Genomic DNA, 21,038 nt, shown 5'->3' with positions numbered 1-21,038 from the left:
TGTATGTTCAGGGCTCTTTTCATAGAACTGGAAGAGACCACAGAAGGTCATCAAGTCCAGCCCCCTGCTCTAGGCAGGACCAATTCCAACTAAATCAACCTTTTCTGGTAAAGGAACTTTGCATTTTCACTTTTGAAGCCCAGGTTAGAATATCAGCTCACTTCAATTGCCTAGAACCAATTACATACAATCAGTATTTCAAAGTGTCCAGTCAAACTACATACATTTATTTACAAAACATACAGGTGCACACAGCTGACTACAATTCAGTTCCAACATGGAAGACAGTGAAGGAGACCTGTTCAAGCCTTCATTTACCCGTATTCAGTAGGAACTTGTTTCAATCAGTTTTCCTTTATAGCTGTTTATTATGATGATCTTTGTCTCGTGATTTAAAGTCAGAGCCAAGCAGTGGGAGATTTACTTAGAACAGGTAGCTACAGCCCTATCACATTTTTTACCCCACCATAAAACTTCAACAAAATTTCCTATTCACTGTCATTTTCAAAAGTTGTGGCTTGAGTAGGACTCCCATATAGGAAAATGTTCCACTGCCTGCTCTAGTTCAGCTTCATATAAACCTAGTTAGCAGTACCTAAACAAAACAGCTGCAATCCAAGATAGCACTGCAAGCACACATGGATGAAAGATGTAGCAGCCAGTTATTCTCTCTATTGGCTGATTAGGTTTCTCCCTTGCACCAATTTTTGCTTATGTTAGCTGTACAGATGGCACTGGGGATAAGGGAAGAGAGAACAGAGTTGCCCTCACTTTGCTTAGTCTAAGGTTGTGAGACACATGGCAGGAGCCTGTTCCTGTAGCTGCCAGCCATTTTTCCTCTTATATCCATTACTTGTAATTTATATTGTTGAGGCTATTCAAACGGTCATGTAGGTGCATTCTTCATTTCCTCTAAGCAGTCACAGCTTGCTGCCCTCAAACCCCTTTCTCATTTCTGCTAAGAATTAAGTGTGTGCTCCTGAGCATATAGTCATACTAGAGTGGTAGATGGGGAAATGAGGATTAATGTGGGCCTTGAGGCTCTTCAAACTACTCAAGTGAATCATCTTTCTCACCTCTAAGAAGCCAAATTAAAAGACCGAGAAAAGCTGCTGCTTCCCACAGCAGAACCTGGAAGGTTAAACTGCCCTTTGGGGTAGGGTGTGGTAGGGATAACAATCCTAGAAATAGTTAGAAGGAACCAATCCAGTCTCACAGACAGCACTGCCCATGCACGCTGGAGTGAAGTAGCATTTTTATAATTGACATCCCTGTACATTTTAAGGTAGGAAGCACAGCCTCAGCCTGCAGAGGAGAGGGAATCTCAAGCTCACAGTTCAGCAGCTGTTGCAACTCTGACCCCCAAAGCCCATTCCTGAATCCAAGAGAGGAGAGGATCCATAATCAAGCCTCCAGGGGAGTCTACACAGATCAGCTCCGCTCCTTTATGCTGTGGAGTATCTCAGCACTGAGTAATACAGTGAGGTGGAGGGAATGTTTCATGTAAAAGTGAAACACCGTAGTTAAGGCTATGTTACACACAAACAAAATCAACAGAAAACAGGTAATTGTCTCAGTAAGGCTTTTAGAGATGTGATCTGGTCCAGAACAGCAGGTCTCCTTTCAACTCTCCGGACATGAGTATGAGGGGAGCAATTAGAGATGGTGAAAGCTCTTTCCTGCTAACTGGTTTGAGGATGGTGGGAGGAACAAGGTATCACCACAAGCACAACACTTTAAGCCTCATATGTCTAGTGTCCTTTGGTCTAATGTGTCCACGGGTTGGAGAGATGTGACATCACTAGTGCAGTTTTCTAAAGCAGCCCAAACAGGCAGTACTAGTGAGAAACTGCTCCCGTTCTTTGTTTTGGAGAGAAACGGGTCTTCTAGTCACTGTCGCTGTCACTGCTGTCACTGCACTGGGGCTCAGCAGCTTCCAGAGCCTTCCTGGGGAGAAACAGTGCAATTAACAGTCAGATTGTTGAACACCAGTTATGACAGTCACAGAGAAGACAGTTCAATGCACAGAAGACTAGTTCCACATTAAGGTTCCATCTATCTGTACTCCTCCCTGCAAGATCACTTCCTTCCAGAGGGAAACCAAGGAGATCACCCATTCTAAAGACTCATTTGTAGTGGAACCAAGCTGGAATAGGAGCCAGGCTAGATTGGGCCTCAAGGAATAATCTCAGTGCTACAATGCACCTTTTAGAGTAAGCTTTACTTTTCTTTAGGGTCTTAAGGGTTTAGCTGATCTCTAGATGTTCCAATTGTTAGGGTTGTTTTTTTTTTTTAAATACAAGTCTCAGGTCTACACTATAGGGAAAAGTCACTCTTAAGCTATGCAATGTGAATCATGGCAGTAGCGCAACAAGTCAACATAGCTTAGGTGTACTTATCCCAGTGTCCAGAGTATGCTGGGTTGACTCCCCTTACTCATTCTTGTTCAGGTAGAGTACTAGTTGATGTCCGAGCGATAAGCAGTGGATTTAGCAGGTCTTCACTAGAGCTGCTAAATCAACCCCTGTGGATCAGTCTCTGCAGCACAGATCTTGGCTATAGTGGAGACAAGCCCTTACTCTCTTAGAAGTGAGACATCTGAAAACAACCACTGTCAATGCAGACACTAGAAAGTCCACTGAAAGCATGATCTACTTGGTAACAGCTATGGTTCACTCAGCTGAGAGGAGAAAGCATGTATTCTTAGAAGTGGCTTAGATGCCCAAACTTGACATCATCTGGGGGTTTGATTTTTAGAGTGGGTGCTTAGCATTACTTTATACATTAGTTCCTTTTAAAGAGGGGCATTTGGACACTCAAAAATCAGTAGTCACTTGAAAACTAATCCCACTTTTTTGGTTTATTCTGACTAGATAAGAACAGCCAGAGTTTCATAGAGTTATTTTATGCAAGATGCAAACTAAAAATCCCTCAAGGCACATATTTGAAGCCATCAGGGCCCAAAGTGCCAGCAAATGCAGCTTCAGTCCAGTTCTCTGTCCAGTTTCCTAAGATTTTGAGGATCCATCTTTCAGTGACAGGGAAAAGGAGTGGTTTTGCTGTTTTTAAATGAATTTTTGCTACAAGTACACACTATAGCACGTTAGTAACTGAGCACCTTTTTTCACAAGTGGTAGGAGGAGAGCCTGGGATTAATATTGAGTTATTCTGCAAGCGAGGAGGAGTGGAGAGATGGCAACAGCAAAGCTCTGTGTGGTGATCTGAAAGCCTATTCTCTCTTCAGCCCTTCACAGAGAGAGACAGAGACTTTCCTAGTCACTGCTGATAGTGGGTATGGAACAACAAATACATAAAACAATCCATCTTACTTCTGCTCTTCGGACAGTTCAAACTCCTCTCTGACCCTTCTTGCCAGCTTTGCAGTTGTTGGTAGACTGTAGGCAGCAGCCAACTTCACTAGCTCAACTGCCTGATCTGGACTGTTGCTTTGTTTAGTGCAGGTCAAGAACTCGTTCACCACCTTGTCACTGCAAGCGAGAAGCGAAGAGTGAATGGTCTGCAGAGCTATGCCGCGGCTGGGAAGGAACTGCAGTTCAACCCAACACTTGTAAAAATGCCCATTAACTGAGGAAAAGACGACAATGTGGGGAGCCCCTCCTCTCCCACCCCATGCCAGGCAGCACCTCTCTGTGGTTGCAAAGCATTATTTTGAGCCCAGTTTAGAGATTGTTCTTGCAGCCAGCCCCTCTCTCATTTATTGGCTGACAAAGGGTTGAAGTTTCCCACCTGAACAATAAGTTTAACCCTCTAAACTGACAGGCAGAGCTGCAGCCTCTTGTACGGAGCTGATTGAAAGAGGAAAGAGGTCAGAGAAATATGTGTGTGTCTGCCTTCCCCAACAAGCTCTGCATGTGAAGGAAGAAGGAGGGGACCCCGGACAAGCTGTCTCCAGCTCTGCTACTTCTGTGAAGCTGCCAGTGCGGCACAGCCTCACATTTTAGGTGACTAGCCAGGCTCCCTCCCCTACGGCTACAGGTTCCACATGGTGCGGAGGGAGAAGAGGAGCTGGGCAGAAGCATCTGCTAGAGATGAGTAGGAAAGGAGGGGAGTTTGGGAGGGTGGGGGGGCGATGGAGCTGGACCACTTAAACCAAAAGAGCCTTTTTTGGTTCTGCTGGATGCTCCCTTCACCCACATTCACAGCTCGTGGCCTCTGAGGACTAGTAGCCATCGTGAAAACTTTCCCCTCCCACCTCTCAGCAGAGATTCCTGCTGGGACCTGGACTTAGCACATCAGCTTAGAGGATTCCACTAGTGCAAGTGCTTTGGGATATACCTATTCAGGTGTGTGGGGGAAGTTAGCATGCAACAGCTCCTCCCAATGCAAACCCAATTCCCACTCCAAAGGCCTCTAGGCAGGCTGGCTGTAGCTGCCAGAACTGCTGCTTGGCTAGGACACCAGAGCCAGCATGGACACTCCCTGTGGTAAGTGCTAGCGCACACAGTTTTTTGATACACAAATCAGTTTTAAACCCATTATTTCTCTTAGGAGTTAACATTTCTACTGTAAAATGAAGCTTCTTTGTAGAATGTCTCAAAAGATACCTATAAACCCCTCCCCCAACCACAGGTCAATTTGTCTTCTACTGAACATTTACCAACTGTCAAGTGATCAGTTCAGCAGCTAGTGTGATTTGGTGGGTGGGATCTGAAGAACTCCAGAAGCCAAAAGACAGACCTACAACATTCTACCCTCCAGCTGAATGCAAAGTATGCTAAAAGTTTAAGACCATCAATCTGACCTAAGAATGGCCATATTGGATCAGACCGAAGGTCCATCTCACCCAGTATCCTGCCTTCTAACAGTGTCAAATGCTAAGTGCTTCAGAGGCAATGAACAGACAATCAAGTGATCCATGCCATCAGCCATTCCCAGCTTCTGGCAGACAAAGGCTAGGGACACTTTGGAGCACACAGGGTGACATTGGTTGGAAGAATCTTAGAAGAGCTGGTCTCGGTTTCTAGTGGAGGAGTTAACCTAGCCCCACATTGAGCTGCTGGGCCTGTTTGGCAACACACTCTGAGCTACTGGGCCCATTCAATTATTTTATTACCCCATATTTCAGGAGTCTGATGCAAGAGGGGAAAAAAGCCGAAACATCCCACAGCTCTAAAACCCACCTCTGCCCCATTGATCATGTTCTGGGTTAGAAACAGCTCTCAGCATAGGTGCTATAGAGTGAATGAAAACTCCCATGCTCATCCGGGAGGCCAACACCCAAATCAAAACTACTGAGCTGTTCACACTCTTAGGAGGTGGTGGTGTGAAAATCAGACTCTAGACGGGTACTGTCACCTGCAAACACAATGCAAGACCTTACCCAAAGTATTGTATAAGATTTGCCACCTGAAATTGGACACTAAATTAACTCACCTGGGGATTCTATTGCTTTTTTTGAAAAGCTCCAGCATGTTCCTGTGTGAAGGAGAAAAAACCCTGAGGTTATAATATCCAAATCATTCTAAGATAAATATCTGCTTGGAACACCAGCAAAATGTCCTTAATCAGACCCACCTTCACTGTACTTTGGAACAGACACTTCCCTATGTTCCTCTCCCCCACCAATATATGGAAAATACTCATTAAGTAGCGTCTTTGGTATACACATTTCAAATATTCAATGATGTTATCTGTAAACTAAAATGTGTGACTAATTTAAGGCTGCTTTAGTCTTCAAATTTTAAGAAATTATCACATCATGCATATGTGCTGAATGTAGACCTTAACAAAAAACACACCCTTTAAAAATCCAAACAGATGTAAACATGCAACTTTCCAGAAAGTCACCCATCTGTTGGTCCGTTCCCAAACATATTGATCCAAGTGAATCAATGGAAGATTTTACTTTAGTGGGAGTTGGATCAGACCCCAAAATTGGGGACTAGACTTTTGAAGCAATAATATTATTTTGAATTAAAGCCCATATTATGGTAAAGTGTTACCTTCGTTGTAGTCTCAAAACAAGTTTTATAAATAAAATGCTCAGACTCTAGTTCCTTTGGTGCATTTACAAGACATCTAGTAGCAGAAAGCCATCTGCCTGCAAGGGAGTATTATATTCCCTATGATGGCTACCGTATTTACTGCTCATCTTGTCCAGAGCTAGACTGTAACCATGAATCAGACAACACCAAAGAAAAGAAGAAGTTACTCACCCTGTGTAGTAACGATGGTTCTTCGAGATGTGTCCCCGTGGGTGCTCCACTCCAGGTGTCGGGCCCCGTCCCGGCGCCGCTGGTCGGAAAAACTTCTATAGCCGTAGCCGAGCCGGACCGCGCACGCGCGGACGCAGCGCGCGGCGTTCGCGCCTTTGCAACGGACCGGCTCCCCCTTGTCAGTTCCTCTCACCGCTCGGTCTCTGAAAGATAAAGCAGAAAGACCCGGAGCGGGGAGGAGGGTGGGGCGTGGAGCACCCACGGGGACACATCTCGAAGAACCATCGTTACTACACAGGGTGAGTAACTTCTTCTTCTTCTTCGAGTGGTCCCCGTGGGTGCTCCACTCCAGGTGAGTATAAAGCAGTAACCCAGCATGCGCTCCGGGTCAGTTATTTTCTACTGTGGACAGGACTGCAGAGGCTACCGCTGTATCTGAAGCCCACCTCTTAGTTACGGCATAATGCCGCGCGAAAGTTGCGCTAGAGGCCCAGGTAGCTGCCCGGCAGATATCCGCAAGGGGAATACCCTTTGCAAAGGCAGTGGTAGTCGCTACCGCTCGCGTAGAATGAGCCCGAGGTAAAACAGGTAGAGGCTTATTCCTAAGCAAGTGGCATTTCGTAATACAGAGAGTGATGAGATTTGCAATGCGTTGAGCGGAAAGCGCTTTGCCCTTTGATCTAGGTGCCAAAGATACCAACAGCCTGTCAGTGCGTCTCCATTGACGTGTTCTATCTATATAGAAAGAGAGCGCACGTCGGACATCGAGCGTGTGAAACAGAGCGTCCCTAGTTGAAGAATGAGGCTTGGGATAAAAAGTCGGGAGGACCACAGGCTCGTTAATATGGAAGGAAGAACAGACTTTGGGAATAAAATCTGGGTGTAATCGCAGCGTCACTGTATCTTTGGAAAAAACTGTAAAAGGAGGGCTTGCCATCAACGCCCCCAGTTCACCTACCCTTCTTGCCGATGTAATTGCAAGGAGGAAGACTGTTTTCATTGTTAGCATATGCAGAGAAACTGATGTCAAGGGCTCAAAAGGTGGGTACATAATGGTGTCCAATACTAAATCCAGATTCCAAGAAGGGGAAGGCGCCCTTCGTGGTGGATGCAAATTTAGGAGCCCTTTGAGGAACCTCTTTGTAATTGCATGGGAGAAGAGCGAGGAACCTTCTATTGGCTGGTGAAAAGCACTGATGGCTGCCAAGTGCACTCTTAGGGACGATAGTGCCAGTCCTGAAGTCCGTAAGTGAAGGATGTAGTCCAAAACGTGTTGTAGAGGAGATGAGAGAGGGTGTATGTTGTTTTGAATGCACCAGTTAGCGAATCTCCGCCATTTTGCAAGGTACGTGTTCCTCGTAGAGTCTTTCCTACTGTGTAGAAGTATTGTCTTGACCTGCTCAGAACAGAGATTTTCATCCCCTTTTAACCACTGAGGAGCCACGCCGTCAAATGCAACGCCTGCAGTCTGGGGTGTAACAGCGTGCCTCGTTCCTGAGTAAGGAGGTCTTGGTGAAGAGGAAGAGGGTAAGGTGGTTGAACTGACATTCTGTGTAAGAATGGATACCAGGCTTGCCTGGGCCACGCTGGCGCTAGCAGAATGACAGTCGCCGCTTCTAAGCTGATTTTCTCCAGTGTCCTGGAGATAAGCACTGTGGGGGGAAAAGCATACAGAAGTGTCTTCTTCCATGTGACCAGAAGCGCATCGCCGAGAGAGCCCTTGCCGAGCCCTGCTCTCGAGCAATACAGGCGACATTTCTTGTTGTTGTATGTTGCGAATAGGTCTACCTGTGGAATCCCCCATTTCTGAAATACCACAGAAAGTACATCTGCCCTTATCTCCCACTCGTGATCCGTGGGGAATTGCCTGCTGAGAGAGTCTGCAATTACATTGGCGGTGCCAGGTAAGTACGACGCTGCTATGGTTACGTTGTTCTGTATGCACCAGTTCCAACATCGCACTGCTTCGGCGCATAGGGATCGTGACCGTGCTCCTCCTTGTCTGTTGACATAATACATTGCAGCTATATTGTCCGTCAGTATCCTCACTGTCAGACCTCTGATGTGGGGAAGAAAATGTTTGCATGCGTAGAAGATTGCCCGAAGCTCCAACAGATTTATGTGCAGACGCCTTTCGCTGGGAGACCATTTGCCCTGAATTCGTTCGCTGCCCATGTGGGCCCCCCAGCCGATGAGTGAGGCATCCGATGTTATCTGTACCGATGGTTGTTGTCGATGGAATGGAACCCCTGGCAGAAGGTTTTGCTTTTTCGTCCACCACTGCAGGGATCTTTGGACATGCGGAGGTAGGCATACTACCTTTTGGATGTCGTGCCTCACAGGGACATAAACTGTGGACAACCAATGTTGGAGACCCCTCAGGTGGAGGCGCGCATGAGGAACTACAGCAGTGGCCGCTGCCATGTGGCCCAGGAGACGCAGGCAACTGTGTACCGATACCATGGTGTTGCTGGTTAGTATGGTCACGAGATCCTTGATCGCTTGAAACCTTTCGTGAGGTAAGTAAGCTCTTGCCGTGCGTGAATCGAGGTTTATCCCTATAAACTTTATGAATTGCGTCGGAATAAGTGTTGATTTTTTCCTGTTGAGGAGGAGGCCGAGTGACTCGAACGTTTGTTCTACCGTCGCCACCATCTGCGATGCCTCTCGCTGCGTGGCACCTTTTATTAAACAGTCGTCCAGGTATGGATATATTATCACCTGTAACCGACGCAGATGAGCTGCCACGACGGCCAGGGTTTTTGAGAAGGCTCTGGGTGCTGAAGCCAGACCGAATGGTAGAACCCGATACTGAAAATGATCGAGACCTATCACAAATCGCAGAAAACGCCTGTGCGCGGGATGTATTGTGATGTGAAAATACGCATCTTGTAAATCGAGGGCAGCGAACCAATCGTTGACATCGAGGGATGGGATTATGGAAGTCAGTGTCACCATTTTGAAGCGCTGTCTGCGAAGATAACGATTCAGACGTCTTAGATCGAGAATGGGTCTCCAGCCCCCCGTTTTCTTTTCCGTTAGAAAGTATCTGGAATAGAACCCTCTTCCCCTGAACTGATCGGGGACCCTCTCTATCGCTCCGATGTCCAGGAGGTGATGGACTTCCTGTCGCAGGAGATCCTCGTGAGATGGGTCCCTGAAAAGGGACGGGGAGGGTGGGGTGGTGGGAGGGATGGAAGTGAAAGGAATGGTGAAGCCGCTGCTTATGACTTCCAGAACCCACTTGTCCGATGTTATTGCGACCCATTGATGATAGTAAGGTCGTAAGCGGTGGTGAAAAATGGGTTTTGTCTGTGCAATGACGATTGGTATGATGCGCTTGCCCCCGACAAGGGAGTCAAACTTGCTGTTTTGAGGCGGGCGTGCCCGTCACCCTGGGTGGTGGTGGACGCCTTCGTTGAGGGCGCTGTCTAGGTCGCGACTGGTCGAACGGACGATTTGTTTGCCTCCGAGACTGATAATCGTACCGTCTTTGGTATGGAAAATAACGACGGCGGCGGAATGGCGGTGCGTACATCCCCAGCGTCCGAAGTGTCGTTCTTGAATCTTTTCCCGTGTGAAGCACCTCATCTGTCTTTTCTGCAAACAACCTCACCTTGTCAAACGGGAGGTCTTCTACCTTGGAGTGCAACTCCTTGGGCACTGCCGCCGTGGCGAGCCAAGAAGAGCGCCTCATGGACACCGCTGTTGCCACTCCTCGAGCTGCTGTATCTGCTATATCCATGGCTATCTGAAGATTGGCCTTGGAACATGCATAGCCCTCCTTGAGGATCGATCGTAACAACTCTCTGTCCGCCTCCGATGATCTTTGGGACAGGTCTGTAAGTTTCGCTATACTGTCGAAGCTATGATTCGCCAACAGAGCTGTATAATTCGCTATGCGAAGAAGCAAGGTGGCCGATGTATAAACCTTTCGGCCAAATATGTCAAGTTTCTTTGCCTCTTTATCAGCCCCCGCATTCTTCAATTGTGGGTTCTTAGCCCTTTGGAGAGCTGCGTCGACGACCAAGGAGTTTGGTTGCGGGTGAGTAAACAGAAATTCCGAGTCTTTGGATGCTATAAAATAACGCTTTTCTGCCGGTTTCGAAGTTGGTGGAGTCGAAGCCGGGGTATTCCAAATCTCTGCTGCTGATTGGAGGATCGCCTCGTCCATAGGAAGAGCAACCTTAGATTGTTGTTTGGGGTGTAAATTTCTCCAGAGCTTAAACTGCTTCGTTGGAGTGTCTGCTATCTGAACCTCTTGAGACTGGGCTACTCTCCTAAAAAGGTCTTGAAAGTCTTTAGTGTCGTCCGGGGGAGATGGATCCCCTTCAAACACTGCATCGTCTGGGGAAGATGTCGAAATATCTTTTTGAGTTACAGATTGTAATTGATCGTCCGTATCCGATATCTGGCCTTCCTCGGGCTCAGATAGCTGAACTGAAGGCGAAGGATTCTGGTGTTTAGGCGATGCCCTCTTCCAGTGTTGAATTGGAGATGATTGACGTGCCTCATGAGGAGTATGGCAGCAGCAGTGATGAGAGCGAGAATGAGGTCTCCCATATCCCGAAACTGACCGGTGACTTCTATATTCAAAATGGTCAGGGGAAGACCTTCGCGAGGAATATCTGCTGTCATACCGCCTATGATAAGATCTAGGCGGGGAGTAGCTAGGTGAGCGGGATCTGTATGATGATTCCCGACGGTAGCAATGATATCGTTCCCGATGGTCAGAGTAACAAGATCTTGACCTACAGCGAGGAGAAGGCATTGTTGGGCTATGAGACAACGGAGGATGACTAGCCCTCATTGACTGAGAAGGAGAAACTGAAGGCTGAGGTGAAGGTGAAATTGAATGCCTTCGTGCTGACTTTCTAGCAGCCTTTGTCGGGACTGCTGAGGCAGGGGAAGCCTCTCCCCCTTGCACTGATAAGGAACAGCTGGTAGGGGGAGGAATAATTTCGCCAGGATTGTCGGCAGGCATTAGCATCCTGCCCGGCACCGCAGGCAGATGGTCACTCGGTGCAGCTGCGATAGCAGCATGATCTGCCGGTGCCGACTCGGCACGGTGGGGGGCGATCTGCCGGCCCCGTTCGTTCCGCTCCCCGGTGCCATCTGGCAATGCGGCATCCGGTGCCGAGCACGGTGCCGGCTTGTCCTGGCCCCCAATAGCCGTTTGCGGTGCCGCTCGATGCGGCTGGGCAGACTGTCGCGGCTCCAGCCCCTGTGGCGGTGCCGAGCGTTCCGCAGCGACCGTGCTCTCGGCGGGACGCGGAGCCGGTGCCGATAACGAGCGGCTTGCCGCTTGCGGCTTATGCGACCTGCCTGAGTGCGTTGCCGCCCCGGAGACACCCGGCTTGTGCTCCTGACCAGCCCGGGACAGCGAGGGAGGCGGGAGAGAGCGGGTGGGAGAAACTCTCTTCTTTTTTGATCCCAACGCCTCAGGGGAATCTGATCTCTTCCTTTGTCCTATAGAGGACTTTGAGACCTGCTGCTCCGGAGGCTGTAAAGCTTTGTCACACAACAGCAGTTTCAGACGCATATCTCTATCTCTGCGTGCCCGCGGAGTCAATTTAGCACAGTGAGTGCATTTTTGTGGCACATGCGCCTCTCCTAAGCATCTGACACAAGCTTCATGCCCGTCAGATGCTGGCATGGCTTCCTTGCAGAGAGCGCACCGTTTAAATCCCGGTGACCCAGGCATAATGTCTCGTTTTTGTCTTTTTGTCTTCTTTTTTTTTTTTTTTTTTTTTTAACCTAACTAACTATTATTAACCAATTAACTAACTAACTTTCTCTTTCTTTCTTTTTTTTTTTTTTTTTTTTTTGTGTAGTAACGGCTCCTGTCTGAGGAGACAAACGGCGTTCCGCCAGCAACCACGGGCGGCTGAGAGGAACTGACAAGGGGGAGCCGGTCCGTTGCAAAGGCGCGAACGCCGCGCGCTGCGTCCGCGCGTGCGCGGTCCGGCTCGGCTACGGCTATAGAAGTTTTTCCGACCAGCGGCGCCGGGACGGGGCCCGACACCTGGAGTGGAGCACCCACGGGGACCACTCGAAGAAGAAGACTAACTTCAAGTAAAAAAAATAAAAATTTAGCAGCTTTTTCATTTACAACAGAGTCTAAAAGCACCTGCACATTGCAGTTTCCCAGTCCATGATTAAAATGGGAACTGGAGACATCAAAAGAATGTGAGCAGGACAAGAATTCACAGCAGTCACACACTTACCAGGCTTCCTGGGTTCTTCCTACCCTTGAAAACAGTATGGCCACATTACCAAGAGTACTCGCTGTCCACCCTAATGGGACCTGGTTCCTTTCTCGAGTTTCAAAAACAGATTTGACATCTGCAGCACAGTCGGCAAATGACATCTGAGTCTGTGAAGAGATCACTCGATTAGCACCAAATGAACTGAAACTTGTGGGCATCTTGTACACGAGTTATTTGTCTACCATGCGTTCAGCATCAGGTAAGGCATCTCTTTTGTAGAAAGACAGTTCCACCAGAATGCTCTCCACTGGACAATTTTTAAGCACTGCTGCAGCTGTAATTCATTGTACACCAAGGCAAGAAAGGGGGATAGTACCAGGTGATGTTCAGAAAGCTGCAGGAAGCTGCTTAACATTAAACACTGGGCCTAGACAAGTCATGAGAATCTACATTTGCAATTTTTTAATGGAGATTTTCAGATAGCACAAATGGCAATTATGTATCTCATTCTTTTTGAATGCCAGTCAGAGTGATGGAGCTAAATGTCATCTGTTCCCCCCCCCCCCAGTGAAAACAGTTTCTTTCAGTAAGTCATCTGTATTCCTTGATCATACCATTTTTGAGACATCTTGGGTCAAGTTTATTCCTGGTTTAACTGCACTGAAGTCAATGGAGTTACACCAACAGGGTGGAATTTAGCTCCTCATCTCTACCAATTCAAAGGTGACAAACCCAACACAGCCCAAATTGAGGCCAATTTAATTCTAGAAGAGAGAGATCTATTCTTTGCACACGGTCAGATTTTGAGCCTGACTCCCTCCCGATTTAGAAGAGAATGCTCTGCCACTAACTCATTTTTGTAAAGGGCTCACTCAATATTGGAAATTACTCCCCATTCCCACCCTGGTTCACAACAAGCATTTTATGGTGAATCTATACAGTGAATGGAAATCTAGGATTACTGTCTACAGGCACGTTTTAGATTGCGCTTAGTGTTAACTCCCCCATCCCCAACACACACACACGCCTTCTGATGGACTGTAAAGTCAGGGTGACACTTTCACTTCACTGATTACTTCACGAGCCTCACCTCCTGAGGGTGCATTTCCCTGGCCATCAGAGCCAACACCTCCTCCAACAGTTCAAGTCTGTTGCTAAGCCCAAGCTGTTTGATATCTGATTGAAGGAAGAGAGTGGTTAGCAATGAGGCCATCTCTGGAGCCTTCCTACATATTAAAGCCCACATTCCCTCCCCAGGAGCAAGCAGGAGAATTCATATAGTACACCTAACGACCAGCTCAGATATAGGCACCATTCTCATGTAAATGTTCTCACTTCTCCTACCACATGCAGGACAAAAACATTTACATTCAGCTCCCATAATGCAGCTGAGGTCCGTACCCCTGCGCCAATCATCATTGCTGATTTGAAGGGAGAGCTATGTATTTTCCCTTTCAATGAACAATTCCACTAACTGTGCAACCTCTGCTATCTACGATCCCCTTACCCACCATACGAAGATGTCCTGCACTTGACATGTGAGGACTACCATGGCTGTGAGCTTGTATTTGAACAAAACATCACAGCATCATCATATTGTCCTGCCACAGTTTGTGGCTCTGACCATGGAGGCGTTTACATGGCTCTCCAAATACTAGTATGCTGCCTTACAACTCACCTGAATGAAGGGGTATGGGGCAAGCCTTAGGTTACCACAGGCAACCAAGAAACCACACTACCACTAACCTTTCCAAATCTGAGGGACCATTTCCAAATGGTTGGCCGTGTCCAATGCTTGAAGGAAAGCCCACATTGCTCGAGCATCTGGGTAGAAGTGCTGATGAACAGAGACTACAATTTAGTCTGATAGGGTCGCCTTGCTTTTCCAGATTTACATCTTAAGTATAAATGCTGCCCAGATACATGGAAAGACCATCTTACCGAAGGGACTAGTTCTTTATACCACTTCAATATGACATCCAGTTGTTCCATCATACACAACAGAGTAAAGAACTTTGCACTGCAGAAAATGGGAAAATGCAGGCTATCAGACCTCAGTAGTAATTATACTGGCTGAAGCAGACAGACACAGGAGCTGTACATAGCAATGCTCAGATTTGAGCGAAGTAACATTTCCATAACTAGCATGAAATTGGCCATTAACACAATTAGCTTTGAAAGAAGAATGTTTTTGGCAGGTCTGACTCTAAGAACCCCCAATGTCATGTAGCCAAGGGTTCACTGTTCTGTAACAGCATGACACCCATCGAGCATGACACATTCACTCCATCCAAGACACTGCTTCCATAGTATTTACCCAGAAAGGATCAGGAGGTGTGTAACAGAAGCTTATGTTGTACTGAACCTCCTAATCATTGTGAGACTACAAGTGTCCTTGACTGAAATTAAGCTAATACAAAGCAAGACCCATTTACATGAAAAGTCAACAGGACAACAGGATGACTGATTGTACAGGAGAGAGAAGAGGAGGTGAACTCAACAGAATCTGAACCTCAGAGAGGCACCTGGCTCTGTGGACAAAGACAGTGGACTTGGGGGGTTTAAGAAGGTGGCACTGGAACTCCTCTTTATCCTGCCCTTAAAGGCATAAATCAGGAAGTATGGTTACATTCATAAAAACAGGATCTCAACCAACTTCGGTTGAAATGCTTCACAAAAGACTTAAATGAGATGAGACCCCTCTAAACCAAAGATTGTTTGCAGTGTTTTTGTAGCTGTGCTGGTCCCAGGATCAAAGAGACCAGGTGGGTGAGGTAATATCTTTTATTGCACCAACTTCTGTTGGTGAAAGGGACAAGCATTCAAGATCCATAATGCTCTTCTTCAGGTCTTTACACAAGAATTGTTGCCTGTCAAGTGTCAGTCTCTAGAAAGCATGTTACAGTTTTGCTTTCTTTGTAACATGTTGTTTTTAGTACCTACCCCCTGTCACTGTCTTAGCTTTTCTAATCTATTTATATTTGATTTCACTATGACCAGATTACAAGTGCAGTGTTGTTATACTGGAGCTGATACTCAGCTGAATCAAACAAGCTGAACTATTTATACCATTCCTTTGGATGTAGCAAACCTGAAAATTTCTGTGACTTGTCTGGTGATACAAGCTGGACACTAGAGAGGAATATGTGGAACTCCTTGCCAGAGGATGAAGTGAAGGCTAGAACTTTAACAGGGTTCAAAAAAAAGCTAGATAGATTCATGGAGGTTAGGTCCATCAATGGCTATTAGCTGGGATGGGTAGGAATGGTAGGCCTAGCCTCTGTTTCTCTGGAGGTGGGTGACCAGGGAGGGATCACATGAGTACTACCTGTTGTATTCCGTTCTTCTGGGGTATCTGGTATTGGCCACTGTCGGCAGACATGATACTGGACTAGATGGACCTTTGGTCTGACCCAGTATGGCCGTTCTTATGTTCTTAATGCTCTGCTACAGGGCTCGGGCACTGGGAAAAGTTAGAACTGACAGAGTTCTGAAGAAAGTGCCTGAGTTGCTGAAAAGCTGGTGATGTATTTTAAGGAAAGCCTTAACTTTCATTTAGGCTGTGAGGACTGTGGGGGAGCAGAGCAGAAACACTCTCCAGAGTCCAATGCCTGGCCTGGAGTCCTGCAGGGAGCAGCAGCCTCAGTGGAGACGGCTGCAAGAGATGGAACCAAGCCCCAGTGATGGACTGGGAAGCCTTCTGAGCCTAAAGGGAGGAGTATATGGATGCTGAATCCCGTTATAAATTGAAAGAGCTAATGGATCCCAGGGAACATAGTGATGCTAGAAGGTCTGATGACTGTTATTTTATGGTAACAAACTACATACAGAAGGGGAATGGTACAGTGACGATCACCACGTGGGCTGGGTTGATCACAGATCAAAAGTAAACAGAGTGGCCAGGTCAGACATAAGACTGAGCTGAACCCCTGCAACACCAAGGGTATGTCTACACTGCCACCCTAGTTCGAACTAGGGTGGCTAATGTAGGCATTCAAACTTGCAAATGAAGCCTGGGATTTAAATATCCCGGGCTTCATTTGCATGTTCCCAGGCGGGCGCCATTTTTAAATGCCCTCCTTGCAGGAGGAATAACAGTACAGGCAGTCCCCGGGTTACGTACAAGATAGTGACTATAGGTTTGTTCTTAAGTTGAATTTGTATGTAAGTCAGAACTGGCTCCAGATTCAGCTGCTGCCACTGAAACTGACCAGAGGCTGACTACAGGAAGCCGGAGGCAGAGTTGCTCTGCCCCCAGCTTCCTGGAATCAGCCTGATCAGTTTCAACAGCTGCTGAATCTGGAGCCTGGGACAGAACAGCTGGGGCACTGCCCGGTAGGTTCCCACAGGACCAACCCGGCAGCACCCCAGCTGCTCTACCCGAGGCGTCCCGCAACAAAAGCCTGGTCTGCTGGGGGGGGGGGGGGGGGGGGGGGCGCACTAGCTGCATACAGAAGGGGAATGGTACAGTGACCATCACCACATGGGCTGGGTTGATCACAGACCAAAAGTAAACAGAGTGGCCAGGTCAGACATAAGACTGAGCTGAACCCCTGCAACACCAAGGGTATGCAACACTAGCTGCGCCCCCTCTCCCTCCAGCAGACCAGGGAGACCCAAGCAAAGCCGCACAGGCGGAGGGACCCCGCCGCCCGTGTGGCTTTGCTCCTTTGCCCCCGAGCAAAGCTGCACAGGCGGCAGGATACCGCCTGTGCGGCTTTGCTCCTGTCCCCCTGGTCTGCTGGGGGGGTCCAGCAAAGCCGCTGGACCCCCCCAGCAGACCAGGGGGACAGGAGCAAAGCTGCCCGGGCGGCTTTGCTCCCGGGCAAACGACATAAGTCGAATCCGCGTAAGTCGGGGACTGCCTGTAGTTCGAATTAGGAGCTTTAATTCAAACTACCTAGTCCGTGCCACGTGTAGCTGCGGGCAGGTAGCTCGAACTACAGGCATTTAAAAATGGCGCCCACCCGGGAACATGCAAATGAAGCCCGGGATATTTAAATCCCAGGCTTCATTTGCAAGTTCGAATACCTACATTAGCCATCTTAGTTTGAACTCGGGTGGCAGTGTAGACATACCCCAAGAGACTTTAAGCTTCTTCTATTCTGGCCAAGAAAATGTGCTGTGTAAAAAACAGAACTAAGTGTCCTATAATGCAAGTGGGGCCATCAACACACTGAATCGGATGGCCTTTCAAAATTATGTATTCTACACATTTAGTCTGCCTGCAGTTATGAATCTTAAACAGCTTCTTGTATAAAGAGCTTTTATTTTACTGTTAGGAGAGCCACAAGTGAGTTATCCCTACTCCTCCGAAGGACAGACTTAAAGTTGTCCATATGGTGGCAAGTGTTCAACAAAGTCTCCTTCTGCATAAAGAATAGTTCAGTTTTCAACTGCAGGTGTATTGCAAATTGTTTTATGTCTAATAAAACAAGGACAGAACTGCACCAAACTTACCAATAGAGAGATAGATGCTGTGCATCTCCTATCAGTTTCCAATTGTCGCCTGTCTCCATTACTTTATGCAATCTGTACGCAAGCTCAACATCTTTAAGATTGAGGCACTGGAATAAACAAATGCACATTTAAATTGCTCAGACATAACACTTCTATTAAGTCCTTCTATGCATGGCAGCAGAGCTATTTGCAGAGTCAATCATCTGACAGTGAAAGGAAAGTTGAAAGACAAGATGTGAAGAAGCAATTCGGTGGAGTTGATGGGTTAACAGTTTCCTTGGGCTAAGACAAAGAATCACTCTGGCTGGCTTCACTTAAGGGCAAGTTAGAGCAGGGGTTTTCAAACTCTGGGTTGTGGCTTTTAAGGGCAAGAGACACTTTGCTTACCTGCATCTCTGCAGATATGGATGATGGCAGTTCCCATCAGCCATGGATCTCTCCCAGCCAATGGGAGCTGCGGGAAGAGGTGTGGACTGGGACACAACTTCTTGCAGTTCCTATTGGCTGGGAACAGGGATCAGTGGCTAACAGGAGCTATGATCATCAGTACCTGGGGAGGCACACGTAAGTAAAGCATATCGCAGCCCTCAATTGGCTTGACCTTAAGCTGCAACCGAGTTTGAAAACCTTGAGTTAGACTAGAGGATGTTTTGAACAGCATTGAAGTTATCAGAAAACATATGGTGGGGCAGAGAAACACCATCCCCACTCCCTCCAAAAATGTATCCCTTTATCTATGCTGCATGGTGAAAGCTGCTTGGATTGTGGCCCAGAGGCAGATGGGTTACTGATTCAGTGGCTGACAAGAGAAGAGCAGCATTTCGGAATGGGAGGTACAAATGAAGCAGTGAAAGATTACTCGGGGGAGCCAAGGTTGGTAGAACTGAATGAGCAAGGAAGGCAAATAGTTAGAACTAGTCTGTGCAGTAGATTTGGAATACCCAGAGGCAACTCTACAGGAAGGCAGTGAAACTAAGGAACTAGTCTGAAGTGTTAAATACAAGCAATGGATACTTACCATTCGCATTGCACTGACGAAGAAATTGGCTGAAAGGGGAAAAAGAGTCCATTAATGTCTAGGAGCTTCAGGGGGGTAGGCGAGTTAGTCTGTTACAGAAAAACACAGCAAGCGAATGGTCTGGTAGCACTTTATAGTCTAACAAAACATGTAGATGGTATCATGAGCTTTTGTGGGCACAGCTCACTTCAGATGTGGGCTGTGCCCACGAAAGCTCATGATACCACCTACATGTTTTGTTAGACTATAAAGTGTTACCAGACCATTAATGTCTTGTTATGAGAAATACTAACCAACTCTCTAACATGGCCTCACATGAGACAGAAGAGATTTTTCCAGTTATACAGAGACTTCATAGGTAAGTTTGAGGAAATAGCTTGTACTCCCTCGGTATTACACTTTTAGACTCAGACTAGAGATCTGTTCAGAGGAAATTTGCGAGAAAGGTCTCTGCAGAAGGCCCCATTTTCGGGAGTAGGGCCACTTTGTGAAATCTACATTCATCTGTTTGCTTCAGGTCAGTTTTCAGAGACAGGCCTGTAAGAGTCATCAGTTTCCCATTTCCAGATCTCTAGCAGAGGCTGTAAGAACACATATAGGCTGCCTTTCTTCCCTTTCCCTGCGGTGCACGAGAACACGTACAACAGCTGCCTCGGCCTCCTTTGCCTACATCCTTATCCACGTTTCACCACTACTTTACTCCTAAAGTAGCAAGGAAACACTTCCCTTCCACCTTTTGATAAATAGGAAAGCCCCCAGAGAGGAGAAAACCATTCCATCCGGGAATATGGAGAAGAGCAACCGCAGTGCAGTCCATCTGTGCATGGGCTGAAGAAGTCTTCCTGGCAATTTTTAAAAACAAGTTTAATGTAAGAGCGTGTGCAGCTTGTTCCCTAAATTCAGGTAGTGACTGAATGTGGACAGAAATATGGATGAAAAAATCTAAGAAGCAACTTTGGGAGTTGTATTGGGCTCATTGTGGCAAGGCAATAAAGAGCAAAGATCCTTTTTTTGAATAGAGAAGTACCACCCTGCTATTAATATATTTAGAACATCCACCAAATCTCTGCCTTATAAACTAAAAATCCTTTGGGATACAAAGTCAAGATCTTGTAGAGACCATTTTAATGTGGTGCGTGGTTTACAAGTAACACACACTGCGACAAACTCAAAAGGGGCAAGAAAGTGAAAGTGTGAAGTTCAGAGGAATGGTCACAAATCTCCAAAAGTAAGCTGAGAAATAGTATGCACTGAAGATGTGTCGTGTTTTAATTTAAGCGGCTCAGACTAGGCACAAATTTCATGCAAATATTCTCAGCTGCCTGACAACATGCAGGGCAGAGAAACATTTACATTCAGCTCCCATGATTCAGCTGAGGTCCGTACCCCTGCGCCAATCATCATCGCCTTATTCAAAAGTGACATTTCTTTTGTGACTCCAAAGGAACTTTAAGAGCAGTGTGGAAGAACCAGCAAAGTGCTAGCTGTGTTCAGCTAAATGGGTTTTTCTTTCAGTAATCACTACTAGCATTTCATTCAGCCTCCATACCATGTCTCACATGAATAAGTTCCCAAGGTACAGAGCTGCTGTGAAACAGCAGTGCAGGAAGCGGGAAGGGGTGAGTAACCAGTAGAAAGGCCAAAATTATAATGTAGAACAGTAAGGGCTTGTCTACACTTAATACACTGCAGCTGCATTGTTGTGGTACTTCAGTGTAGACTCTACCTGTGCTGATGGGAGATGTTCTCCCATTGGTGCAAGTAATCCACCTGCCTGACAGGTGGTAGCTAGATTGCTGAAAGAATTTTTCCATCAACCTAGCACAGTCTACATGGTCAGTTTAGCTATGCTGCTCAAGGATGTGGGTTTTTCACACCCCAAGTGATGTAGCTGGGCCGATCCAATTTTCTAGGGAAGATCAGCTCTAAGACTAAGAAGAAAATGGGAGATCATCTGCAGGTTCTTCACTCTGGAAAGCTAAAGTTTCTAGCACAGTAGCCCTGTGGATCATCAACCATCTAACAATCCGTATGTCAGAAACAGACTTGTTGAAACAAATATATTAAAATACTAGCTTATTTTCTACAGTCATACTTCAAAATCTAATTTTAGAATTAGTCTGTTCAACCCATCTACGTACATGCCACACTGACATTTCCATTCACTGATCAAAT

The 21,038-nt window shown here is 46.9% G+C and overlaps 1 protein-coding gene and 2 non-coding genes across 4 annotated transcripts in view; all 3 read right to left on the bottom strand.

Moving 5' to 3' along the window:
• Window positions 1–206: 206 nt before the first annotated feature.
• PTCD3 (pentatricopeptide repeat domain 3) overlaps window positions 207–21,038 on the bottom strand; it is a 38,531-nt gene continuing 17,699 nt past the window's right edge. For both annotated transcript variants that reach the window (XM_014574642.3, XM_014574645.3), the window contains 9 exons: window positions 18,864–18,892; window positions 17,846–17,952; window positions 14,327–14,405; window positions 14,132–14,222; window positions 13,476–13,561; window positions 12,404–12,552; window positions 5,395–5,436; window positions 3,330–3,488; window positions 207–1,947 (listed from right to left, as the gene is read on the bottom strand). In XM_014574642.3, the coding sequence (XP_014430128.2) occupies window positions 1,887–1,947; window positions 3,330–3,488; window positions 5,395–5,436; window positions 12,404–12,552; window positions 13,476–13,561; window positions 14,132–14,222; window positions 14,327–14,405; window positions 17,846–17,952; window positions 18,864–18,892 (803 nt within the window). In that variant the 3' untranslated portion in view covers window positions 207–1,886. The remainder of the gene's footprint in view (window positions 1,948–3,329; window positions 3,489–5,394; window positions 5,437–12,403; window positions 12,553–13,475; window positions 13,562–14,131; window positions 14,223–14,326; window positions 14,406–17,845; window positions 17,953–18,863; window positions 18,893–21,038) is intronic.
• LOC112546204 (small nucleolar RNA SNORD94) lies at window positions 13,679–13,810 on the bottom strand. The gene has a single exon (XR_003089845.1). It is a non-coding gene; the product is annotated as a small nucleolar RNA SNORD94 (small nucleolar RNA).
• On the bottom strand, window positions 20,141–20,273 carry LOC112546205 (small nucleolar RNA SNORD94). Its single transcript, XR_003089847.1, has one exon. It is a non-coding gene; the product is annotated as a small nucleolar RNA SNORD94 (small nucleolar RNA).

This window comes from Pelodiscus sinensis, chromosome 5 (assembly GCF_049634645.1).
Source record: "Pelodiscus sinensis isolate JC-2024 chromosome 5, ASM4963464v1, whole genome shotgun sequence".
Classification (NCBI taxonomy): domain Eukaryota; kingdom Metazoa; phylum Chordata; order Testudines; family Trionychidae; genus Pelodiscus; species Pelodiscus sinensis.
This window is presented reverse-complemented; position numbering and strand designations above follow the sequence as displayed.